This window comes from Equus quagga, chromosome 2, assembly GCF_021613505.1.
Source record: "Equus quagga isolate Etosha38 chromosome 2, UCLA_HA_Equagga_1.0, whole genome shotgun sequence".
Lineage (NCBI taxonomy): Eukaryota > Metazoa > Chordata > Mammalia > Perissodactyla > Equidae > Equus > Equus quagga.
In genome coordinates this window covers 96586566-96613098 of record NC_060268.1, presented here as the reverse complement: position 1 = coordinate 96613098, position 26533 = coordinate 96586566, and the positions used below count along the sequence as shown (strand labels likewise).

Sequence of the window (26533 nt, the reverse complement as noted above, 5' to 3'; positions counted from 1 at the left end):
CCAGAAGCAGGAGAGAGAAACCGTAATCAGAAGTGGCTCTGACCTGGTCTGGTTTGTTTCGTGTTGGAGGAAGGTCTGGAGAGAACTTTGGGATAGGCTTATGCAGCAAGAAAACTTAACTTATACGTGGTTGGTTGTAGTTGTTTCTAGATCCTTGTTCCCTCATTCCTCCCTGAAACACCTCACTTTTGACATTTGTACCATTAGAGTCAACCACCCACAACCTCTTGTTGTGGCAGCTTTCTCATGAGGACACAGTCGGTTACCCTGCCATGCGTGTTACCTGTGTCAACACACAGGAGATAAAATGGGCCGTACGGTTCTGTTAAGGAGTAAACTGTATTGTGGACTTGCACCTTCTGTTCTGTATATTGATGTAAAATGTATAAGGGACAGTAGTGGTAGTTCCTGTGGGAGCTCGTGGTTGCTCTGTAGTTGGCATGTAGTTCATGTCCACACGTGTTGCATGTTCTATGAAGAAAGCACTCAGGGACGTGGCGCAGCTAACTCAGGTCCTGTCTCTGTTGCTGAGACTTGTGTTGTTAGAAATAGTGTTCTTCTACTGATGCTCTGAAACAAAGGATGCTTGCGCAGAGTACGGATCTTCATCCACAGTTTGAGTGTTTCTCTCTCCCTTCATTTTAAGGAAAGTTTCCTCTCATCGGCTTTCTATGTGTGCTTTAGTGAGCATCTCCAATGTTCTGGAAACTGGACAATGACCTCCTTACATGAAGTTTTACCGTTCGCAGAGGAGATATTTTGGCAGGTACTGGTGACAAATGTGTGCCTTCAGTGAAACCACTACCCCTGGTACTTTAAAACCAGAGGACTCTATGGGCAAGGAGGAGGGTCTTTTCCATAACTCTGTTAGCAGCAGAAATTGCCTGAAAGATGTCTCCCATAATTAACTTCAGGTCTTCCAACTTTTTTTTTTCCGGTTACCTGGAACATAAAAAAAAATTGGATTGGGGCTCAGCTGCCCCTGAACTGAGATTTGTTTTGGAACGCCTGGGAAATGAGGCAGCAGAAGTGGCTGTCCCTTGATGCCGTAGCAGGGATGAGTCCAGTACACAGCTTCAGGACTGCGTCACACGTTGGAAAGATCATTTCGCATGCCTAAAAGGTTATAATTTCCATTAGCAGTAATAATATCTAACATGGTAAACCCCACAGCTGTTTGTGTGTGTGTCTTTCTCTTTGATCCTCACACACAAAAGGTGGTAGATGGCATTCGAGGAAGCAGGTCTCCCCGAGGCATAATGTGGCTGAAGTCACAGCAGAGGAGTTGTGCCTACAGCCTGTTTTTCCTCTAAAAGATGTTGGACTACTTTTCACCTCCCTTTGAAATTTAGTTTGGAGTTATTTGGAAAGAGTTAAGATGAAAAGGTCATTGAAAGAGGAGTGGGAGACCTGGTTCTGTGCTGAGCTCTGCGTTTGTCAGCTCTGTGACCAGCCGTGGCTCTTTCCCTTTCCCACGATCAAATACATTTGAGAAACTCGCTTAGACAAAGTTGGACAGGCTTCCTTGAGCTTTTCTGAGTCTTTAATATGTACGTGTGTTGTGAGCCTCTGCCCTCCTCCCCCAGGGCTGGCCTAATTTTCCAGTTATTTGATCACATACTCTTATTTTTTATTTTGCATATTTTTAGGTGGAAACACTTGATATATAACTAGCTTTCTGTTCCCTTCTAGAGCTGAACCTGCTGTCCCTGAATGAATTTCAAGAGGTCTGAATTGGATGCATAATTGGGTGGTGTAGATAGATAGATATGGGTGGATGGATGTTTGCTTTTCTGGGTGTTCTCTAAAAAGTCTGTAACCCAATACGAGACAAGAGCACTGTTGTATAGGAAGCCCGAGGTTTCTATATGAGAGTGTCTTCAGACTCTGTGAAGACAGCAGACCCAGCCTCGGAAACTTCTGCATCAGGTCCAGGTATTGTCAGGGTAGGAAGGTGCTTGTTGTTCTCCTGCTCTAGAGCCTGGGGTTTGGCCGGATGAACATGCAGGTGTCGTTTCCCCAGCTGCAGAGCTGGGGAAGGAGTCTCAGCCCCTTCTAGGCAGCAGGTGAGTTCCTTAGACCTGGCGTGTCCTGGCCTGCTGCTCATGCTGTGGCGTTGCGTGAGTCTCTCCTTTTGACAGACATGCTAGTTTACCTGTGAACTGAAGGGTGTAGGCTAAGACATGCCAAGTGGTGTCAAGAGCCTCACAGCTCGTGTTTTCTGTGATGGGAGCTGATGGGGCCTGAACGTGCTGCAGCTGCTGACTTTCCTTTGGCTTGTTTGATGAGGCCCTGGTGCTGATCAGAGGGTGGCTGGGAGAGTGGTGCCCTAAGACCTGATGGTGGCAGGCTCTGTTCAGGTGCAGTGCTGTCGTTCCAGGCCCCTGGCTCTTGGACTGACTGGATTTTCCTCTCAGGTATCCTCAGTCTCCTCTGGTTGCAGCCTGGAACTGCTGGGTGCCGCAGAGCCAGGTTCCTATAAGGCGGTTTGCATGGAAAGACCAGGGCACCAGGAGGATGGTATTTAAGAAGGCAGCCTGTTGCTGATTGATGGCAGTCTCTCCGAGCCCTAGTGCACTTCAGGATCCATAGCCAGTGTCGGAAACACTACCACGGGCATCTCAGCGTGTGAGACGAGGCCTCTGTCTCTTGAGGGTCATGTGAAGGTGTCTTTGCAGTCAGAGGGTTTGAACTTGAGCTGTGCCGTTTGAACCGTTTGATCTTAGGCAGTTTTCCTCAGAGTTGGGCTCTCACTGGATTTCTTGGAGAAAGGCGTTTAGCTTTTCTGTGCCCTGGTTTCCTGCTCTGTGAAATCAGGCCAGTAGAAGCAAGTACGGCAGAGGGTGGTTGTGAGTAGACACTGGATAATGTCTGTGAAATACCTGGAGCCGTGCCCGGCACAGAGAGACGGTCCACAGATGTGGGCTTTGGCTGCGGCTGCTGTGTTGTTGCTGTTTCATCATTGTCAGTGTCACCTGGGGCAGAAGTCACGTGGTCAAGGTGTTAAGGTTACACGGGGGAAAATCCTTTAAATGGCCTATAAATTATAATATTCAGCCCTTTAGTGGTTCTGGAGCACATGGAAGTTGAAAAACACTGAGCTGAGAGGAGGCACTGAATAAAGTATATGTGTAGGTGTTTGAGCATTTAAATAATTATTTTGCCTTTGACAGAATTCTATCAGATTTAGCAGTAAAAGAGGGATAAGTGTATAGAATTCTAATGAATTTGTTTTGTTCTGCTGCTTTTCTTAATAATGTTTTAATGGGAAGCCTCTGTAACCTAGCGTGGCCCTTGTTCTGGTTTGTCTGGGACCGACTTAGGAGTTAGTGGGATGGGAACTGACTGGGGTGAGGTGGCATGTGAGACTTGGCGCTGAAACTGAACAAGTCAGCCTCAGTTGTCACCCTCCTGTGATTCGAGTGCTCTTGTTTGTTGTGTGGGGATTAAAGGAGGTGATGCATGTGAGAGCACAGAGGTCACTGCTGGGTGCACAGTAGCTGCTCCTTAATTGCGTGGATCGAGTGTGATGGTGACTGAGCACTCACAGCGCCCTGCGTAACTGTGGGGAGTGTGGCTGGCCTCTCTGTGTCTCTCTGCACCGGCCCATCCTGCGCTGGCCCCTTGGAGCAGCTCTCTCAGCGCTGGCTTTTCTCGGTCTCAACTGCTGACCTGTGAAGTGAGTGCAGTAACGTGTGTCTCCTAGGGTCTTGTCAGGGTTCAGTGACGTGCAGCCAGCCTGGCGCCTGGCCAGCGGCAGCCCTTCTTCTGTGGTGGTGACTGTCAGAGTGATAACGTCCTGCAGCCTTCATACAGTTGCTCTTTGGTTCAACAGTTCTGTCCACGGGAGTCCTGACTCAGAACCATAGCTGCTGACCGGGCTTTCAGCTCCTGACACTCTCGTCACTGCCTTATCAGAAGCGTCCTGTTCCAGAATGCCGAGGAGGCCTGCGTTCACCCGTGTGACTGACGGGCCTGTTCTCACTTCACACAGGTCGCGAGGAGTACCTCATCAACCTGATCGACTCCCCGGGGCATGTGGACTTCTCCTCGGAGGTCTCCACAGCCGTGCGCATCTGCGATGGGTGCCTCATCGTGGTGGACGCAGTGGAGGGAGTCTGCCCGCAGGTAGTGGACTGTCCTGTGAGCGTGCTCACCTGGGCAGCAAGGGGGAGGAGGGACTGACGCGGGTCGCTGTGTGCCGTGTCAGCTGGCACATTTCACACTTGGCAGTGTGTGTGTGGGGGTTAATCCCCTGAGTTTTGAAGGGACCTCAGAGAGGACGCCTTTAAATTTAGATGCTCTGGAGTGTCTGTGACATCCTTTTAGAGAGGGACTCAGCAAGAATGGGGGAAAGGGTGAATTTTGGGGAATCTGGAGGTTTTATTCCAGTGGGAAGGTTTCTGAGCTGAGAGATTGTTGACAGCAAGATGCTGAGCTAGTTCTCCTGGGTAAAAGAAGTTCTCTTCTTTGGCTTCTGGTCCACACTTACGCCTCTGCTTGCCTCCGCACACTCCCTCCCTCCCTCCTTCCTTCCTTGACTCTCCCTGGTCCTTGTCTAGTCTTTCTCATCTTTTCCAGAGCTGGAAAAGCCCCTCAGGCCAGAGCGAACATGGGGCCTTGGGACTCGGAGCTCAGAGTGCTCTCTACGTGCAGTTCTTTAATAAGTTTTTTTTGAAACTTTATATTTTATCTTTAAAAAGGTTGTCACCTTTGTATCCTACTTCTTAATTTACCCGTATTTGTTTCAGTGTTTTTAAAACAGAGTAAAAAAAGATTTAAGTTACCCAAATGGAGGAAATGTGGTAATTCTGGGACAGGCTGTAATTATCCTGTTGCTGTGTCTGAGTTCCCCTGAGGCACTGGTGCCGACTTGAGGAGCACAGCCACAGCCTGTGTGGTGTCTGGGCGTCCTCATCTGAGGGAGATCAATGCACCTGCCTTCAGAATAGCTGCATGTTAGCTCTACGAGTTGGGGGTTAGACCAGGGGCATGTGTCCAGGGGACTTGTGGGGAGTGTTCTGTTTTTGACCTGTGTGTTGGGTGTTTATTTTCTAATTATTAATTAAACTCTGTGTGTGTGTGTAATTCCAGCAAAGGTTTTACCATCTTATATACAGTTTTATTTATCCTTCTCAAATAAATTGTGCCGTCCATAAAGGGAAGGCGGTGTCTCATCTGTGGTTCTTTGCTTCGGTGTTACCCACTTCGGGCGGGTCTAGAGAACACCTCTGTCTGGCTGGCGTGATCTGAGTTGTGATAAAGCAGTATCGAAATGAGCTGATTATTAACCAAGATTTTCTAATATGCTTGAATGATGTCAAATCATGAGTTTACATTTTCCTTTCTGTTTTAATTAGACACAGGCAGTTCTGCGACAAGCCTGGCTTGAAAACATCCGTCCAGTTTTAGTGATTAATAAGATAGATCGCCTGATAGTGGAACTGAAATTCACCCCCCAGGAGGCCTATTCTCACCTCAAGAATATCTTAGAACAGGTATTTTATCCTTTACTTTAGTATTTTAAAAATTAGGGCTCAAAGAAGACTTGTAAGGAAGTTGCCGAGTTGATTATGAGGCACAGCTACAGAAAATTCTCTTATTTATGACTTTTCCACTGAAGATTTGTGTGTTGGAGTTATCATGACAACAGAGGCGACAGGACAAGCATCCTCTCGGGAGTCCACTCTATCTCCTGGAAGCATCCTTCAGTATCAAGCTTAGACAATAGGTTTTCATGTGCTTTTGTTTAAAATCTTGTAGTTTGGTTCCAAAGTGAAGCAATATTGAGAAGCTCTTTGGGTTTGTTTTGTTCTTTTTTTTTTTTGGTGAGGGAGATTGGCCCTGAGCTAATATCTGTTGCCAATCTTCCTATTTTTGCTCGAGGAAGATTGTTACTGAGCTACCATTTGTGCCAGCCTTCCTCTATTTTGAATGTGGACACTGCCACGGCATGGCTCGATGAGTGGTGCATAGGTCTGTGCCTGGGATCTGAACCCACGCAGCCCTGGCCGCAAAACCAGAGTGTATAAACTTAACTGCTACACCACTCGACCAGCCCCTCTTTGGTGTTTTTTATTACTGTCTTTAGATGAAATTTTACCCAAGCATTCATTCATTCATTTATTCAGCAAACATTTACATAGCTATATGTTGAATAAATGAATTCTTGGATGGCCATGGTGTGCTAGGGATTGTCACTATGAAGACAGACAGGTCAGAGTCCCTATTTTCAAAGTTCTCACATGTGGTGGGAGAGACAAACAGTTAAAAGAAATATTTGGAGAATGATGAGATAAGTCCTGGGTGTGATTTGAGAGCATAAACAACGGCCACCTCACCCAGACTGGGTCGGGGGGAAGAAAGTTAGGAAAAGCTTCTCGACAGAAGCCTCGAGATGGAGTGAAGCTTGTGTGTGCCAGATGGAGAACTGTGGCAGGGCATTCAAGAGAGAAGGATAAGATGTACAAAGACATAAAAGCAAGAAGAAGCATCATGCAATGTTTCATTCAAAGAACTGCACATTGTTTGTTATAGCTGAATTGATCTTGTTAAGCAGTGATGAGAGGGAGAGTAGAAAGGAATATAGGGCTCAGACTGGGGTGAGCCTGTGGCCACGCCTGGAGGTTTGACCTTTCTTCTTCAAGACAGTGGAGCACCACTGAGGAGACCAGTTTAAGAATGTTTACTTACTAACGGGAGCAAATGCTGAAGGCAGAGCAGTGGAAAGGAATGCCTCAGTGGACCTAGTTCCTGTGGAGACCCACAGCGATGGGCATAGGGAGAATGCTCCTGCCCTGCAGTGGAAGACGGGCTGGTGGGTTTGCAGATGTGGGGGCTGAAGTTTGGAAGGGGGGGAACTTGTGGGGTTTCTGAATGGTAGGTTTCATTTTCTCTCTGAGATAGGAAACAAGATGACTTACTTGGGAGTGAGAGTACGTGAGGGTTAGAGGTCAGGAAGAGAGCCTGCAGAGGAGATAAGAAGTTCAGACAGCTGATGTGAGAAATGACGAGGGAGTTGACTAAGATTACACACCACGGTGGGGGTGGAAAGTGTGAGTTCCTAGTGACATTGGGCCCTGGTACCGAGAAACAAGTTAAATATAGAAACAAAGATATGAACACTCATGTTTGCGTTGAGTGAATAATCACAAAAATGACTTTTCAGAAGCCTGATAGTTTAGTTTGCTGGGTTTAGAAGGAATGGATTGAGAACATGGAAGTTATTTATCGTTGTAAGTGTCAACTGCATCCATGTGTATTAATCTGAGCCCCAGTTGTGACGGATGACTCTAGGCTTAACCAGGGTTGGACTGTGTGTCTCCTCCCGTGGGCATGCAGAGCATCTGAGTGACCTTCTGCCGTTTCACCATCTCTCCTAGATTAACGCACTCACAGGAACTCTTTTTACTTCTAAAGTCCTAGAAGAAAGAGCAGAAAGGGAGGCTGGATCCCAGGTGAATCTAGACCCTGAACAAGGGGAGCAGGTGTATGACTGGAGCGCTGGCCTGGAGGACTCCGATGATTCCCACCTCTACTTCTCTCCAGACCAGGGAAACGTGGTGTTCGCAAGTGCGGTGGATGGCTGGGGCTTCTCGTAAGTCCTTGTGGATCTAATTACATCTCTATGGGTTTTATATACCATTGATCTTTGTAAATTAAACTTTTTATTTTGAGATCATTGAAGATTCACATTCAGTTGTATGAAAGAATGCAGAGAGTTCTCTTGTACCCTTTACCTGGTATCCCCCCCAAGAGTAACGAGTTGCAAACTAGTACAGGATTGTGTTGAAGTTAATAGGGTCCATCACCACAAAGATCCTTTGTGTTGCTCTCGTTTAGCCACACCTGCTTTCTGCCCCCAACCCCTCCTTAACCCCTGGCAACCACTAACTGTTCTCCATTTCTATACTTTGTTATTTCAAGAATGTTATAGAAATGGAATCAAACAATATGTAACCTTTTCTAGATTGGCTTTTTTCACTCGTTGTAATTCTCTAGAGACTTAATCTAAGCTGTTGGGTGTGTCAATAGTCGGTTCATTTTTATTGCTTAGTATTCCATGGTATGGCTCTATCAGTTTAACTATTCACCCAGAAGGACATCCGGGCTTTTTCCAGTTTTTGGCTGAGTAAAGCTGCTGTAAGCATTTATGTATAGGTTTTTATGTGAACCTAAGTTTTTATTTCTCTGGGACAGATGCCCAGGAGTGCATTTGCTGGGTCATATGGTAGTTGTATGTTTAGTTTTTAAAGAAACTGTCAAACTGTTTTCCAGAGGGGGTGTACTATTTTTCATTTCCACCAGCAACATGTGAATGATCCACTGTCTCCACGTCTTCACCATCATTTGGTCTTTTGTCACTTTTTTTTTAAAGCCATTCTGATAGCTGTGTATTGATGTGTTGTGATTTTAATTGTCATTTTCCTACTCGTAATGTTGTACATCTTTTCTGGTGCTGATTTGTCGTCTGTCTACTCTTTGGGGTGAAATATCTCTTCGTGTCCTTTGCACATTTTCTTTCTTTAGTTGAGGTATAGTTAACATAATATTAAAGTGTATGATATAGTGCTTGATATTTGCATATATTGCAGAATGATCACGAGTCTGGTAGTTACAAAAGATTTTTTTCTTGTAATGAGGAATTTTAAGATGTACTCTCTCAGCAACTTTCAAATATGAATACAGTTTTATTAGCTATAGTCACCACGCTGTACTTGACATCCCCGTGACTTACTGACTTTATAACCAGGAGTTTGCCCCTTTGACCCCTTCACTCTGCCTTTGGCAACCACCCGTTTGTTCTCTGGGTCTATGAGTTGGTGGGGTTTCTTTGTTTTTTTTAGATTCCACATGTAAGTGAGACCATACGGTATTTGTCTTTCTCTCTCTGACTTGTCTCACTCTGCATAATGCCTGCCAGGTGCATACATGTTGTCGCAAATGGCAAGGTTTCATTCTTGTTTATGGTGGAGTAGTATTCCATTGTATATATGTATTGCATCTTTATCCATTGATGGACACTTAGGTTGTTTGCATATCTTGGCTGTTGTGAATATGCTGCAGTGAACGTGGGGGTGCACATATCTTTTCAAATTAGTGTTTTCATTTTCTTCAGATAAATATTCAGAAGGGAAATTCTTGGCCATATAGTAGTTCTGTTTGTTAATTTTTTGAGGAACCTCCATACTGTTTTCCATAGTGGCTTCACCAATTTATATTCCCACCAACAGTGCACAAGGGTTCCCTTTTCTCCACATCCTCAGCAACACTTGTCATCTGCTGTCTTTTTGATAATAGTCATTCTAACGGATGTGAGGTGATATCTCCTTGTGGTTTTGATTTGCACTTCACCGATGATTAGTGATGTTGAACATCTGTTCATGTATCTGTTGGCTGTCTGTATGTCTTTTTTGGAAAAATGTCTATTTAGATTCCTCTGCTCATTTTTTAATCGGATTCTTTGGTTTTTTTTTTCTTTTTTATTTATTTATTTTTTAAAGATTTTATTTTTTTCCTTTTTCTCCCCAAAGCCCCCCGGTACATAGTTGTATATTCTTCGTTGTGGGTCCTTCTAGTTGTGGCATGTGGGACGCTGCCTCAGCGTGGTTTGATGAGCAGTGCCATGTCCGCGCCCAGGATTCGAACCAACGAAACACTGGGCTGCCTGCAGCAGAGCGCACGAACTTAACCACTCAGCCACGGGGCCAGCCCCCTCATTGATTATTTTTTTGCAATTGAGTCCTTATATCTTTTGGATATTAAATCTTTATCAGATAGATGATTTGCAAATATTTTCTCCCATTCAGTAGGTTGCCTTTTCGTTTTGTTGATTCTTTCCTTTGCCCATTTTCTCATTATATTGTTTTTTTACTGTTGAGTTTTGAGAGTTATTTAAATATTCTCGCTCCCAGTCCTTTGTCTCATGTGCTTTATAAATATTTTCTCCCAGTCTGTAGTTTACTTCTCATCCTCTTAAAAGTGTCTTTCACAGAGGAAGGTTTTTAATTGGGGTGGAAGTCCAGTTTATCAATTTTTCCTTTTTATGAATTATGCTTTTGGAGTCAAGTTTAAGAACTCTGCCAGCCCTAGATCCTCAAGATTTTCTCACGCTTTTTGTAAAAGTGTTATAGTTTTACTTTTTACATGTAAGTCTGTGATCCATTTTGAGTTAGTTTTTGTGTCAGATGTGAGATTTTGAGCAGTCTAACATCACTCAGCTGTTGAGTGGCACCGTTGGTATTAAGTTTACGGTCTGCCTGACACTGAAGTTCCTGCTTTCTTACCATGCTGCTTCTGCGGGTTCTTCCCTGTGCAACATAGGGACCCTCATTTCTGCTCATGGCCCCTCTAGGTATGGACACAGGGCTGGAGCCACAGTGATAGCAAATTTTAGAATGTGGTAGGTAATTGATTGCATTTCTTAACTACAAACATCACCAACTTGTGGAATCAGAAAATTCAAATGTAATTGAAGAGTTATTCCTTTGAGAAAAATGTTTTCAGCTTGGATAAACGGTTGTGAGACTATAATGAAATTTGCTTTAGTCATGGGCTTAATCTTGGATATAATTTACAGGGATGATAGAACCAGAAATAATGCACCAGGTGAAAACAGAGCCTATCCATGGAGTGCATGTCAGTGTGACCTGGAAGTGGGGAAGAAGGGAGGGCCGGAAGTTGCCCAGCATGCACAGCTTGGGAGTAGGCTGACCACTCTTGGCTGCTCCTTGTCCTCCTTTGTACAGGAACTTGCTCTTCATCTTCCGTTTTGCCTCGGGCAGTATACTAAGTTATAATAGTGTAATTTTTCCGTGTTAGTTTGTAATAAATTATAGATTCCTTAGTCCAGTTAGTTCCTATAAAGATCATACTAGACTTAAATTCAGATAATGGCTGTATAATTAAAATGGAAATTATAACCCTGCTGAAAATCTGCATGTTTCGTATGTGGTTGACGACTTGCCAATATCACCTTTCTGGGACTCAGTTTTCTCCTCTGAAAAAAGACAAATTTGGGCTAAGGTGATTTCTAAGAATTTCTTTGAGCTAAAAGGGACAGTTATTCACTCAGTCACATAACAGGGTCGGACTTGTTGATTTCCTCCTTTGTGAGCATTTTGCTATGAGACATAAGGTGGGCGGCTTCTCCTTTTCTTGTAATGATTTTCATAAATAATTTACTGTTTTTGTGAATTTTAGTCTAAATCTCACGACTGGGAAAAGTTTACTGTGGAGGGAGAAGGAATGGGGAGAGGCTTGCACGGGTAGAATAAGGATGACTTCCGTATCCCTCAAGACTTTGGACACTTTACACACTTTCAGTCAGTGGATGAACTCCCCTGTGTTAGACGAGGCCGTGTTTAGAGATCTGCTAGTGCCCGTTCTCAGCAAGTCCATGTGTTAATTTATGGGAAGTGGTGGTAGAAGTGAAAGCACTGGGGACACTTTCGTGGTAATTTTCCTCTAAAATGTCAGTGAATAGGAAAAGTTGGTGACTTCTTGTATCACAAAAGTGGAGAATGAGCACATTTCAGAATTTGAAGATGGTTCCATAAACTCTCTTACTGTGGGACAGGATTCAGAAGCATGAGTAGTGGCTGAAGCTGGGTCTGCAGCGTCAATCCACCGTGGTAATAGCTGTCAGTCCAGGAGCATCTGCTCTGAAAAAGCAGAAGCACGTTGACTTGGGTAGCGGGCAGCGGGCATCTGGTCCCTGTGTTAGGTAAATAGAACTGAGCCCAACCCTGTAAAACAGGGACAGGAAAGAGAGGCAATGCAAAGCCCTTCCTAATAGTTCCATTGTCTTTGGGCACCAGTGTCTTAGAATCTTGCAATTAGCAATCTCTTGGGTATCTTGTATGCAAAACGGTATGTGGCCCAATAATTTGGCCAAGTTGTCATTCAGGAGAATAGGCAAAAGACAGATTGGTCAGTAAAGTCTTGGGAAATGTTCCACAAATCTTTTCTGAGAATCTTTTTGAAGTTACTCTGTAGAGGAAATGAATTAAAATAGAATGCAGAGATGGAGGAGTTGTGCTAGAAACTGTCAGTGTTTTAAAATTATAACTAACTAGAGAGAGATAATAAAAGCACTAAGCAATAATAAAGGGTTGATGTTTAATAAGGAAATTTTATGGTAACTGTGGGATGAAAAAGAATGAAAGGATAAAATGTTGAAAGATTTATGTACCTTTGTGTGTATGCATGTGTAGATAAATGTTGGACTGGAAAAGGGTTTGAGGACAGTGGCCTAAGCAAATGGACAAGTTTCTTCCTACGATTTATGATTCTGATACATGTTTTAGAGTATTTGTGAAAATATTTGTTTACCACTTTTGGAATTAAAAACAGAACATATGTCTGACACGTTGTTGTAAAAGATAAAATCTAACAATCTGGGTAGCATAAATCAACATTTGAAAAAAATCCTAGGAACATGAGGAGAAATCATACTAGAAATCCACCTGATCAGAATACTTATGCCAGTAAATGTATGAAATCCCCCATTGAGGAGATGAGGTTTTTTAAAAGAAGGAAATTTCATTAAAAAAAAAAGATCCAGGTTTGCTACATAGAATAGATAGACATAAAACATAACGGACAGAGGGTAAAGACCAAAACTTGGGCTCAGTATGTCACTCAAATGCAAACAAAAAGTAGGTTTGGCAATATTAGTGATAAAGCAGAGTTTACAGCAAGTGTGTTATGGCATAAGAATCATTTTTATGTGGATAATTGACACATTTCAGTAATGAGGGGTTAACTCGGTGTGTCAACAATCGTTAACAGCGAAGTGCATGAGACAGCAGTAGATGTATAAGTAGAAATGAACAGGCATGTGGTTTGGGGGAGGTTTTATCATATCACAGTCAGATTGTTAACAGGTCAAATAAACAGACACATTAAACATGTGAATAGTATAATAATTAAAGTCAGAATTTGTTTTAAGTGTGAGTGAAGGATATACAAAAATTGGTTCTATATCAGGCAAAAAAACATAATGCAAGTTCAAAAAATACGAAAATTTTGAAAGTTTGATGTGTTAATCATTCAGTCATTATCTCCAGTTTTAACTATCTAAGAATGGACCCAGGTTGCCAACATGGTGATCAAAGTGTTGCTTTACTCCCTGAGACCCTGGGAGCATCACTGGGGAGCAGGGCTTTCTGGTAGAGCTGCACTGGAGCAGGTACCTGGGCCCTCAGGCCTCAGTGGTTGCCTCCTCGTGGTTCCCTCCTGTGGGTCCTGGAGTGCATCTGCAGAGCTGCATGGAGGAGTGCAGCCTGCCTGGCACAGTCAGGTGTGGACACATGGAAAGCTGCAGGGAGATCTGGGGCTACTGACCTGCATCCTGAAGGAGGGTTTTGTGCCCTGCCCCAGGTGCACTTGACCACAGGAAGCCAGGGAGGAGGCCCTGCGCTTTCCACTGTCCCTAGGGTGGGCAGCAGAGAGCCCGTCTCCTTTCTGTGCTGTGAGCACCCTTCCCCGTGCAGGCAGCGATTGGCCTTCTCACTGTGGAGGAGCGGCCAATGCAGGAGAGACCCAGAGGCTCCTGTCAGCCCTCCGGGTTAGCAAGGCTATAGGTCTGCGGAGGGAGGCAAGAATTTGTGGAGAGAAGAAAGGTTCCCTCCTTCAAAAGACAGAAAAATTATAAATTAATAATATAGTAGTAATATAATGATAGAAACTAAAATTCTAGAAAATTAAAAACTCTACTAAATAAATAACTGTTGGGTCAGATGGGAAATAAAGTTTACAATAGCAAATTACTTTGAAAGTAATAGACCTTTGAGGTCAGCTCCGGAATGTCAGTGGTCTTTAACTGTGTGATTTTAAAGTTTTATTCCTGATTGGGTACTTTGCTCTCCCTTGGTTCTCAGTGAGAGGGGACACTGGATATTTATCTTCGGTGGTTTCTGTATGGTCTGCTTCTGCTTCTAAGCTACTGCATGATGCTCTTCACATCTCTGGTTCTGACCGTAATTATTAACTTCCCCTTCTCCAGCTCATTATTGCTCCCTCCATGCTTGCATTATCCTGAGAGAATATCAGCCAGTTGGACTTGTTGTAGTGAATCCCTGGTTCCAGTAGACCACAGTTACTGACTGACATGGAAAGAGTTGTCTAGAGTGTTAACTTAGGGTTCCTTCTGCAATGGAGGAAAGAGCAGGCATCTTTTAAGATGCTGGTACTTTGAGAGTTAGACGCAAACCTTAGATTAGATTTCCCTGTAGAGAAGATATTTTTTCTAGGTCCTGTATCCAGACAATGCATATACCATAAACAGCATCCTTATTTGTCAAGTGACTGCTCACAGGGTTGGGGTTTTCAGTGGAGCAGGCCGGGAGCTAATGGGTTTCTCTAAGGGCTGAGGAGAGTTAAGTAAGTGCGTGTATGTTTCCTGTTTAATCCAGAATGTTAACAAGCCTTTTTTGGCAGGTTCTGGCCCTGGAGTTTGTTTTCTTTGTGAGCGACAGGCACCTGTAGCAGTGAAGGGCTGAAGTGAAGTTTGTTGTTGGCATAGTTGTGTTGGGCAACTGGGGCCTGTACTTCCTTGGCCATTGTTCCTCTTCCCTTCCATATATGTGGAGAATTAAGAAAGGGAGCTATAGCATGAATTGCAGTTCACGTGGATGTAGAGAGGGTAGGACAAGAACACGTGCTCTGGAGCCGCATTGTGTGGGTTAGAATCCCAGCTTCACTGCTGCCTGTGTGACAGCCCGGTGGTTCATCACCCTTTTCTGAAGGTGAGGGAGGTGCTTAGTGCCTCCTCAGGGGACGGCTGAAATACTCACGTGTGTAATATATTTGAAGCACTTTGAATAGCACCTGGCACAGAAATGCTCAGGTGTTCGATGTGCTCATGCTCATCTTTGTCATTGTCAGTAACATGGACTCTTGCTTTCCTTTCAGAATTGAGCACTTTGCCGACATCTACAGTCAGAAAATTGGCATCAGAAAGGAGGTTCTTTTGAGAACCTTGTGGGGAGATTACTACGTAAATATGAAGGCTAAGAAGATTATGAAGGTTGACCAGGTAATGTGGTGTATTGTTGGTCACACACTTGCCCTGCGAAAACCTGACACCACCTTTAGTAGGTGTCATTCAGCTTTGGTTTATGTGGGTTAGTACATGAGGGATTTTTTACTGTATGTGTTCGGTTAGAGCTTATGAGTTTTATATTTACGTGTTGCTTGGAGTTCTTTAAATACAGGGAATAAAGAACTTCCTTTTATTTTTTAGAGGAGCCCAAGTCTCAGATCCTGGGCACTTGAAGATGCATATTTTCCATCATACATTTGTGTCCCCTTCCCCACAAAGAGACATCTCCTTCTGCCATGGCCATGTGGCCCACACTGTGTGTGTTCCTGGTCTCAGCCAAGGCCTCTCACTGAGTCCCAGTCACCGTGCAGTGCTGATGGCGAGGCAGCTGCTCCCTGGGTCCCTTCCCTCTGTGCACAGAGGCGATGCGGGACTACTGAGCCACAGACCTTGAAAGGTGCTTTCCTTGAAGCTTGTTTTTTATGTAAAATTCAGGATTTTATAAATTTATTCTCATCAAAGAGCATACATATGCCTCTTAGAAAGTACTCATATATATAAAGCCACAGGAAAGAAAAACATTGGAAGCCAGCACCGCTGATACTGTGGTTTTAACTTCTGTCTTGCTTTTGGACAGAGGCATACATCCCTCAGTTGAGAATTGTACTGTTTATACAACTTACCGGCTTTTTTGCTCGACATCCTATCGTGAACATGTTCCCATGCCATCAAAAGCGTTTTATAAACTGTCTATTTAAGAAGGAGCCAGTCTGGTGAGGTGGGAAGGAGTGTGGTTTGGGATCTGACTGTCCAACTTGCGGCTCTGGCACTGGCGGCTCTGGGGCCTGGTCTTTTCGTCTCACCTGCAGTGTGGAGAGCGGCCCTTCCCTAGTGGAGCCGTGGTGATGCTTGCGTGAAGTAATCCCAGGAGTGCTCTTAGAATAGCTCCTGCACATGAGAAGTGCCCTGTAATTATTTTATTTTCCGAGTGGATCGTCACTTATGTAATCATTCTCCTAAGACGGGGGCATACTTTTTATTTCTATTTTTCAAATGTTTTGATATTGTAAATAAAGTTACGATGGGCATCTTTCTGTATAAATTTTTGTCTTCGCAATGACTTTTTTTTAACCAAGCATTCAAAAGTAATGTCTTAATTTCCTAATACCTTGCCAGTAACTCTTCAGAAAGGAGGTATCAATTTGTATTCCGTCTTGTGTGTATGTGAGAGTGTCCATCTCAAGGTGCTCTTGCTATTTTGCATAGTTTGGTGGGAGAAATGGTAGGTTGTTTTAATATCCTTGTCCCTGAAGTTGAACATTTTTTATGTCTGAGAACATTCTTTAGAGCGAAGTCTGTGGAAAGGCCTGCACATACAGAGTGGAGTTTTAGCGCTGAGCTTGGGTACTGTGTCTTCATTGACGGCAGTGGAGGGGCAGCTGCAGTGATATGTCCCCCAAATGCTCTCGTTGTTTGTGAAGTCCATGGTTCTCAGAGGAAGGGAACAGCGGGTTATTACTGATTGCGGATTCTTAGCTTTTTACACCTGTGGCCCTGGTTTGTTTCCTGGTCAGGGAACCATGCCACCCGTCTGTCGGTTGTCATACCGTGGCAACTGCTGTTGCTGTGATGCTGAAAGCTACGCTTCTGGCGTTTCAAATACCAGCAGGGTCACCCATGGTGGGCAGGTTTCAGTGGAGCTTCCAGACTAAGACAGACTAGGAAGAAGGACCTGGCCATTCTCTTCCTAAATAATTGGCCTTGAAAACCCTGTGAACAGCAGCAGAGCATTGTCTGATACAGCGCTGGAAGGTGAGAGGATGGCACAAGAGACCAGGCAGGGTTCCGCTCTGCTGTCCATAGGGCGTTGGGAGTCAGAACCACTCGAGGGCACTAACAGCAAAGAACTTTCTTACAACTACTTTCGTTTACTTTACTGTTGAATAAATGTTTCCAAGTAGAAATGAGACATAATAAAACAGGTCAAGAATGAATATATAAGATGTCTATTAAATATTCAAAAATTTAAGCCCATATGTTCTTTTCACAGGCAAAAGGAAAGAAACCTCTATTTGTACAGTTGATCCTGGAAAATATATGGAGTTTGTATGATGCCGTCTTGAAAAAGTAAGACTTAATGAAATTGTTTATCTTTGGTCAGTGTACTTTGCCTCGCTGCCCAGCATGAGGAGTCATTTCAGAAGCTGAGATGGACTGAGAAAGTGAGCAGAGCCTTCACAGATGAGTTGATTCAGGCCTTGGACATAGTTTACAGGAGTCTGTGACCCAAGTCAGGCGTGACGGGAGGGACAGAACAGCAGTATTTTATAGGGTGCTGAGGCGGAGAGAGAAAAGGACAGATGGAAACGTTGGACCTTTACTTGTACAAACCCAATTTAAAATAAAATAGTAATTGTAGTAGAAAAGGTGCTTGATATCTTGGATCATTAATGGGGAACTTGGGAAATAACTTGCCTGATAAAGTGGAAAAGAAAGTTTGCTTCAGTAAATTTACTTTCTAAGTTATTCTGGAAGTGGAATAATGATTTTTTAGCACTTATTTGCAAAACCGCTTTATCAGCTGACCAAGTGTGTTTAAGGATACCGTGGAATGGTGCTTCATGGGAAGTAGTTTTAAAGGGATTCTCATTCTGAGAGTAAAGGTTAAGCAGTCCTCTGCTGTGGCAGGAGCCCTTCCCAGCATTTTTAGTCTTTGTAGAAAAAGTAATTTATTAGGAATAAATATGTCAAATAATGTTGAGTTCCTTTTCCTCACTGCTCCTTCATGTCTTTATGTGATCTTCTCCCCTTATCTTGTGTGTTTACACTAGGGACAAAGAAAAAATTGATAAAATCGTGACTTCTTTAGGATTAAAAATTGGAGCCCGGGAGGCACGGCATTCAGATCCTAAAGTTCAAATCAATGCCATTTGCAGTCAGTGGCTACCCATATCCAAGGCTGTTCTTGGTATCCTTTATTTTAATGGTCTTTTATGGAATCATACATTTGACAAAATGAGAAAAAACAGTGTGTCACTGGCAACTAGGCAATCCTCTGGAAATAACGCATTCTAATCCAGAGCAACTCTTCTGTGGTTATGTAGTGTTCTACCATGAAACTATGTTTACTACTTTAAAAATGAATATGCCAATACTAATTAGTATTAATACTGATACCAATCTGAATGAATGTTCTCTTAAAAAGACTGTTTTGTTGTTTAGTAATACATAAAAATAAAAACTTTTGGACTAAGATTTACGTGTAAGTAGATAATTTAGATGTTTGTGTTAGATCACTTTTTCATTTTAGTATCATATTTTCTTTAGCTTGTTGGTATTTCCTATCATGTTAGTGATTCCAAAAAGAATTGATTTTAGATGGCTTACGTTAACTAAAGTAATTGTATAGGTGAATGTGTACTATGTTCTTTTCATTGATGTGTGTGTGCCAAGCAGTCCCCAGGTGGTGGGCTGGGGGTGCAGTGTCCTTGGAGTTGACCAGCAGTGGCATCCCAGCCCAGAGCTGTGATGGACACATACCCCTATGTGACGCTGGCTCTGGTAGGGGACCTTCTTGTATCATAGCTACTGGCTGGTGGTGGTTTTATAACACTTTATATAGACTGAAACTATGAGGACTTCAAGGTCACAGGTAGCTGAGCTCCTGAGCTCTGTTGTCCTCACTTGTTCCATGGGCTGCAGTATTAGAGCGTCTGTTGTGAGGACCCTTCCTGAGCTATGGACTCCTTGAGACTGTATCCCTGATGTGAGACGAGATGCACAAAGTAATGCTGCCTTAAGCCCAGGCCTTGTATGGACAGACATTGTTACCTCAGTATTTAGTGCATACTGTGAGTCTGGGCCCTGGTGGAGGGCCCAGATGGTGGAGGGTGTTGAGTCCTTAACCACAGACTTCAGCTATGGTGTGTCAGAAACTTCCTAGTCCCCTTGATATTACAGCTGAGAGAGTGGAGAAACTGATGTGCACAGGATCACAAACGTTTGACTCTCTTCCACCAGAAACTCAGGCACTGAAAGCAGGTGAGGTGAAGATGCACATGGCATGTACCATGGTTTTGATTGTCCTAAAGTCAAGGCTGGTCTAGACCAATTTGCCAAATGCTAGTTTGCTAAATGGCGAGATGGCAATTCCACAAACAAACAGTTTCACAAATGACTATTTCACTGTGGTTTTTTTCCCCTAATGTTTCAGTCTTGCTACGGCTGTTTTGCTCTGCCGGTGGGGTAGGAGACCGGAGACTGAGACTCCTCCCTTCTGCCCTGATCACATGTCATAATCATTCTGTATTCCATCGTCCTAAATAGCCACGACGTGCTCCTGAGCTGCTGCATCACTGCCATTGCTCTGTCCCTAGGGCCTGTAGAAAAGTGGTTCTGGGGGCTGCACTGCTCACTAGAAGCCCCATCCATATACACATTTCTGCATGAGTGGGGAGCCTCCCATTCCAGCTCTGTAAGGTTCCATGAAGTTCACCTGTGTGTACTCATTTTCCCCTGTTCTTTTCGTCCCATTCTATTGAATTTGCAACCCCCAACCCTGAAATCACTCCACTGCTGTTCTCGGGGCTGCTGTTTCCTGTATTAAATCTAACAGCCAGTTCTCAGTCCTCATCTGACCAGATCTGTCACCAGCATTGAACAGTTGGTCACTCCTTTCTCCTTGGGATTCTTTCTTCCCTTCCAGGCTTCCATGGGCTACTCCTTTTCTCCCTGACTCCCTGGCTGTTTATTCTCAATCTCTTTTTCTGGTTCCTCTCCATCTCCCTGGCTTTTTAACTGTAGGGTACTCCAAGCAAGGCTTAGTCTTTGGGCCTTATCTATTTTCTCTCTGCATTCACTCTCCTGGTGATCTCATCCAGTCTCGAGGCTTTACGTGACAACAGTATGCTTGTAATTCCCGCATCTATATCTCTAGTGCAGATCTGGCCTCTGAACTCCAGACTCATGTCCAGCTGCACACTCCCTCTCTCCTCTCAGCTGTCTAAGAGGCATCTTAAACTTAACATATCCCAAACTGGGCTTCTTATCTGATCCCCAAACCTGCTTCACCTAATTATTCCCATCTCAGTTATAGGAAGTTCCATCCGTTCATGTGCTCAGTCTAAAAAACCTTGGAGTCGTCCATGACTTTTATATTTAACTCACACCCCTGCATCCAATCCATCGAAATCTGTTTATTCTTCCTTTGAAATATATCCAAAATTCAACTACTTCCCACCATTTCCACTTCTGCTTCCCTGGGCCAAGCAGCCATAATGTCTCACCTGCGTGTTGTAATCGCTTGCCAGCTGATGTCCCTCCTTCTGCTCTTGAGTCTCTTCATTGTTTTCTCAACACTGTAGCCAGAGCAATCCTGTTCAGGTGTAAGTCAGGGCATGTCATTCTGTTCCTCAAAACCTTTCAGAGGTTTCCCAGGCAAGACTTCTGATACATGTTTAATTCTTGCTTCCCGGAGTGTTTTCCTTACTGTTGAATTCTTTATGTGTAAATTATTTTGATGTAGGGTGATTTTTTAAAAAAATTACTAACCAGTGGTTTTATACCTTTAGTGTAGGTTAAGAAAAATGTCAATATGTTGATAGGAAATTTAAAATTTATAGATTTAGGGAAAATTGACATCTCTATAGTATTGAATCTTAATTTGTTTCTAAGATTTTTTTTTGTTACTATCATGATAAGATATTTTTGTCCATTTTATTTTCTAACTTGTTATGGAAAAGCTACTGATTTTTATGTATTTTATTAACAAGCTACCTTGTTGACTGTTGACTTTTGGTAACACTTCTCAGTTCTATCCCTTTTCCACTGGAAAAATTTATTAGGCTTGCAATAGGTGGCTAACCCCTTCTCTAGCTGCAGCTGTATACGGGAGTCTCCAGCCCTCCTCCCATCTGGGTAATGTTCCTTTTCTTTCCTTGTTCCTGTCAGTTCTGCTTGCTCTTGCTCTAGTATTCTCTTCTAGCAATTGTATACTTTTCTAAAGTGGAACTTTTATTGTAGTTGTAGAACAGCCTGCTTACGTATTTAGATGATGCTGTATTCTAAATTTCTTGATTGTTTTCCAGAAAAATCTAGTTTTTTAATAATAGGAGAAAATAGTGACAATTTTTACTTCCTGTTTGTTTAGCCTTTATGAAATGTGGAAGTGAAGAGACTGCTCCAGTTATTATCTTTGTTTCCAAAATGTTTGCAGTTGATGCTAAGGCTTTGCCTCAGAATAAGCCAAGGTAAGGATGAGGGGAGATTGGGCTGGGCCAGGGCAATGGTGTGTGCTGGCAGGTCCAGTGGGGGCGTGGGTGGGAGAGTACAGCGAATGCTTTTCCTCCTCAACCCAGAATGCATGTTGAGCAAACCCCATGGTAACAGAATGTGCGCAGTACTGTGTCTTTCTGTGATGCTCTGAGGGAGATAGGTGTTGAAATTAGCTCTGGGCTGTTGATTTGGAGTGATGTGAATCTGAAGAAGAGTAGTAGTGGTAGTGGCCACAGTGAGCCTCTACTGACGGTGAGGCAAGGCCTCAGCTGAGCCTGCCTGTCCACCTCAGTGGAGACTGCATGTGTGAGCATCGCTGCTGATCTCTGTGTGTGTTGTTGGGGGTGGGGCAGCTCTGGGAGATGGATTATTTCTCAGGTTTCCAGTGTCTTGGAGAATCTTCTCTACTTCATCTGGGTTTTTCCTATTTATTCCCCTCCCTCCCAGTTCCACTGCCTCCCCCACTAGTTTAGATCCTGATCATTTCTTGTGAGAATTATCGCCCTAGCCTCCTGGCTGGTCCCCTGCCCCAGGCTCCAGCTCCGCCGATCCCTGTGCCGTCTGCCCTTCAGTGCGGTTTGGTGTGTGGAATGAAAGGTTCATGTGATGTGAGTGCTTGGCACTCCTCTTCTGTACTGCCCACCTCTCTGGGCATTCTGTGTAGGAATCCGGCACGTAGCCTGAGAGGAAGAGTGTGAACACTACTTCTTAAGAAGTTCCTGGGACCTCAGGCAGCATCTCAAGTCTTACTCCTCTATCTTGTAAATAATAATGATGATAGCACTAACAATTGGCTGCAGTTTCTTAAGCTCTTATGCTATTCCTGCCTCACCATTGATTATGCCATTTAGATCTAACAACAGTTCTGCCGCAGAAGTATTTAGCATTTCAGCTTTACTTGTGAGGAAATTAAGGAGCCTTAAAAAGATTAAGTAGTGTGCTCAAGGTCACGTAGCTCGGAGGAGGCCCAAACAGTATTTGAATCTAGGTCTGTCCATCTTTAAAGCCTGTGGTCTTCCACTTTAGTGTGTGGGATCTGGCCGTAGTCTTCCTAGGTGGTTTTTCAACCTCTACCTCCGAATCCAGGCTGGCGGGCAGCCTTCCAGCCTGCCTCCCTTTTTAGACCCTGGGCATTGCTTTTGCTGTTCTCAGCTGTAATCTGTCAGACATTCTTACTGAATACTTACTTGGTGGTAAGTACTGTTGGGTAACTTTCTGTTAGGGGGTCTTTCAGGCAGTTCCTCTCCTGCCAATCCCTGAGCTTATGTGTTGGTTTTGCTTCCTTCTTGAGAACCAACTTCTTCTAGTAATAAGATGCTGTCTTCAAACAGAAGCCATGTCTCTTGGTCTCTTGCTTCCCATCATCTCAGCTACCTGGTAGTGTGTTACCTGTAGTACCCGCTGCAGCCAGCCTTCCAACCCTTTCTCTGACGTTCTCCGAGCCCACTCTGGGACCAGCTTCACAGAGGCCAGAGCCTGAACATTCTGCTTGGAATCCTGAGGATGGATGTTTTGTGTTCTTGTCTTGTTTCCTTTCCCCTCCAAATTCACCTCCCCAATGTGCCATTTGCATCTCCAGTCAACATTCTCACCTCTGGTCTCCTTCATCGCTGCTATTGGTAACTACTGCCACTTCAGGAACTATCATGCATGGTTAGCTCAGCTGCAGCCTAAATAACCCACCACCTGCAACTGTTCCTTGACTAGTGGAGCTCTGTTTTCTTGCAAATAAATGCTGCTTTATTCTCAATAAATACTAGATGTGCAATGGGTACTTCATGTACACCTTTGCTGATTTCTCTTCTGTCTGCTCTGTTTCCCTAGACCACCATTGCCAGGGCCCACAGCAGTGCCTGGCACATAGTAGGTGTTAACTGGATGGATTGGGTACATAGATAGATGGACAGCAAGCCTCTGCACATTTGATGCTAACTTCATGAATAGAAATGCTGATTTATTTCAGATCATGTCACGAACCTCGGCAGAATGAGGATTTAATATATGTGAACAGATATGCTGCTTTCTTAAGCAGAGCTAAAATCAAACCACATTTACTTAATGTGATGATGATTTTATCATCCTTCATTCCTTCTGAACAGGAGACATAGCCTGGTGATAATAAGCATAGAGTTTGCAGTCAGATCTGGATTTGAATTATGCTTCCTCCACTTATTGTCTGTGTGACTTGGGGTCAAATTACTTAAATTTCCTAAGCTTCTGCTTTCTCATCTGTAAAATAGGGGTAATGATAACATCTCCTTCGTTTATTGTTGTGATAAATATGGGCTGTGATATATGTCAGGAGATCGACACCATGTCTATACGCCAGTGATTAGCCCGTGGGAAGAGACCGTCTCTCTTCAGGTGCTAACAGCTGCCTCAGGTGTCTTTTCCTCTCTGTTCTCATGATAATCTTGTCTTCTGCATTTATATCTTAATTCGCACTCTCCAGATATTCTTATAAAAGACTTTAGTAAAAGTCTAGAAACAAAATAAGTCATGTAAGGATTGATGGAAGGTACCGCTGGAGTGTTTAGCCTGGAGAAGAGTGGCGAGGAGAAGGCGTGAGTGCAGGTGGCAGAGAGGAAAGTGGAGGCAGGAGGGCTTGTTGGATGCTGCTCCAGTGGACAGAACAGCTGTGGCCAGAAGTTACGAGGGAGCAGATTCCATCCTGTACTTGAAAGGCTTTCTAACATTGAGTGCTTCCAGTAAAGAGGGCTTATCTCTCGCAGTGGAAGTCGGTGCTTCTGTCCAGTTGGTTTGATGGCCTAGCGACACCTGACCAAGCTGTGCTCGCAGAGTGGTCTCGTATTTTTGTATCCTATGGTGCAGCCCTGTCACCCAATTCGGGTGGGTCTGCATGGAACGGGCCAACTGCTACAGCTGAGCTCATCCATTCTGAGGGGCAGGTTCTAAGGGAGGTAGAAGTAGTGTCCAGTCCTGGTAGGTGGTCTTACCTAGCAGGTAGGTGTCTGAAGAGGACAGCAGTGGACGGTCAGTGAGTAAGCAGTCACCTTCCAAGGTAGCCCACATGGAGTATTAAAAAGGAGGAAGAGGTTTTTAGCACTTGGTGTTGGGAGCTCCAAGAGTATGTGGTCATTTAGAAATGCACATGGACAGTGCATCTTCAGAATGGCCATCTGAAAGGATTCCAGTGTTTAAGGAGAGAGGAGGGGAAAGGGACATGGCAAGGTAGGGGACGAGATTATCAGTCAGGTGTCAAGTCAGCGATCAGAGAGTAAGCTGGAATCATAATGCCAAAGGAAGGGACAGCAGGGGAGGGAGGTGCAAGGTAACATGACTTGTGGAGGAACCTCAGTTTCTTATTGAGGTCTTATGCTTATTTCTCTGCAGCTGTGTCCTGAGCCCTGGTATCTGTTGCTCCTTCCCTTCCCTGTTGTTTGCCTCATCCAGAAGGAATGTGGGTGTCTGAGAAAGGTCCCCTGCTATTGTGATGGCTCTCTGTGGGGACATCGGCCCTTGCATGCCAGTTCACAAGCTCAGAATAGCTGGGGACATGGCGATCTCCAAGAAAGCCTGACAGGCCTTCTCTGCTGTTGCTGCAGCTAGGGAGAGAACTTGGAGAAGCCTTCTGCCTGGGAGGGACCTGGGGCCAGTCTTTATCTTATCCAGCCACACTAGTACTTGCTGTTTCCGTGCTTGAAGGGACTGAGAGATGCTCCATGTCACCAGCTGTTAACATATCTGTGATATATTTAGACCTCTCACTCAAGAAGAAATTGCTCAGAGACGTGAGCGTGCGAGACAAAGGCATGCAGAGAAGCGCTCAGCCGGGCAGGGGCAGGCGCCCTCAGAGCCCACCCAAGATGGGAGTGCCCTTGAAACAAGTCCAGAGGGAGGAGAACCAAAAGGTATGGCATTCCCAAATAGGCCTTGGTGCCAAATGTTTTTACTTAAGTGGGGACACTCATCCTCTAACTCTTTTTTAGCTTTAATTGGGGCTTTTATCAATCTTCTTTCTTTCCTGGTGTTTCTTTCCTGAAACTGAGCCAAATAGTTCCTATTCGCTGTTCTCTCTGTGTTTCTAGGCAGTTCTGGATTGCAGAGCATTCCTGGCACTCATTATTCTTTTGTTTCTGACAGGTGATGAGCAACAGGTGGAGAGTGTGACCCCTAAGCCTGTGTCCCAGGAAGGAGACAGCCAGGAGTCTTTTGTTGCATTCGCTCGAGTGTTCAGTGGTGTGGCTCGAAGAGGAAAGAAAATTTTTGTCTTGGGGCCCAAATACAGTCCAGTTGAGTTTTTGCAGCGGGTAAGAATTGGAAGTAAACCATTAGTATATTGTTTCAAGGTTCTGGTATCTTTTCAGGTCCACTAAGATTGGTGGTTGCCTTACTGGTAGGTTTATTTTGTCTTGAGAAGGGCACATTCAGATGAATCCATATGTCCCTATTGGGCAGCATTTGGTGAACTTGTCTCACTTGGCAGCATTTAGAATACTACCCCAGTGTATGAGCCAACTTTCAGGCCTTATTTGATTAATTATAAGGCTTTTCTCTTCAAGGCCAGAGGAAAGGACTGGTAAGAACAGAAGTCATGCTGGAGCCAGGGCAATGGCAAATCTTTAGGAAATATGGAGATCCAAACTCTAGGTGGCACAGGCCAGGGCATGGGCAACCAGCAGGTGACAGGCGACAACCGCGTGGCAGGGAGAGCCCAGCAACTGGTCAGGAGGGTCTGTGGGCAGGTGAGCAGCCAGCATCTAAATACACCTGAGCCAGAGGGCAAAAAGAAACTACAGGCTAGAGCTTCTCAGAACATTTTTGGACATTGGAAGGTATGTATGTTGTAATTAGATAATAAGGATCAGAAGATGAGAAGATGCCAGAGGCCCACGGAGCCAGTCTGGATAAGCAGGACTCAGTAAGAACTTGTCAGGTGTGCAGCGTCACGAGAGAACAGCAGGTACCCCTCTCTGCGCAGGGGAGTCAGGGAGCTGTTGTGCTTGGCTGAAGTGGGAGAGGGAGGTGGCCGCGGAAGGGAGGCCTGCCGTCGGCTTTCCTTGCCTTGAGTGCTCATTCCGTCAGTTTTCGCAGTGTAAGCCTTGGAGCTGACAGTGCTGCGCAGAGCTCCGCCGTCCTTTCTGGCCTGTGGCTGCTCTGCTTCTGCAGGAGGGAGCGCAGCAGTAGCTGTCTCTGGGGTGGTTTTGTTGCCGGGCTGAGGATGCTGTAGTGGCACGTAGAAAACCTGTTTGT

General features: G+C 44.4%; 1 protein-coding gene across 4 annotated transcripts in view; it reads left to right on the top strand.

Annotated features, from left to right (window-relative positions):
- EFL1 (elongation factor like GTPase 1) overlaps window positions 1–26533 on the top strand; it is a 113011-nt gene that overhangs the window by 14180 nt on the left and 72298 nt on the right. For 3 of the 4 annotated variants that reach the window (XM_046652439.1, XM_046652440.1, XM_046652441.1), the window contains 10 exons: window positions 3995–4128; window positions 5361–5498; window positions 7383–7597; window positions 14917–15040; window positions 17097–17173; window positions 17878–18014; window positions 18965–19087; window positions 21195–21294; window positions 25040–25191; window positions 25424–25590. In XM_046652439.1, the coding sequence (XP_046508395.1) occupies window positions 3995–4128; window positions 5361–5498; window positions 7383–7597; window positions 14917–15040; window positions 17097–17173; window positions 17878–18014; window positions 18965–19087; window positions 21195–21294; window positions 25040–25191; window positions 25424–25590 (1367 nt within the window). The remainder of the gene's footprint in view (window positions 1–3994; window positions 4129–5360; window positions 5499–7382; window positions 7598–14916; window positions 15041–17096; window positions 17174–17877; window positions 18015–18964; window positions 19088–21194; window positions 21295–25039; window positions 25192–25423; window positions 25591–26533) is intronic. The other variant, XM_046652442.1, reaches the window with a different exon arrangement.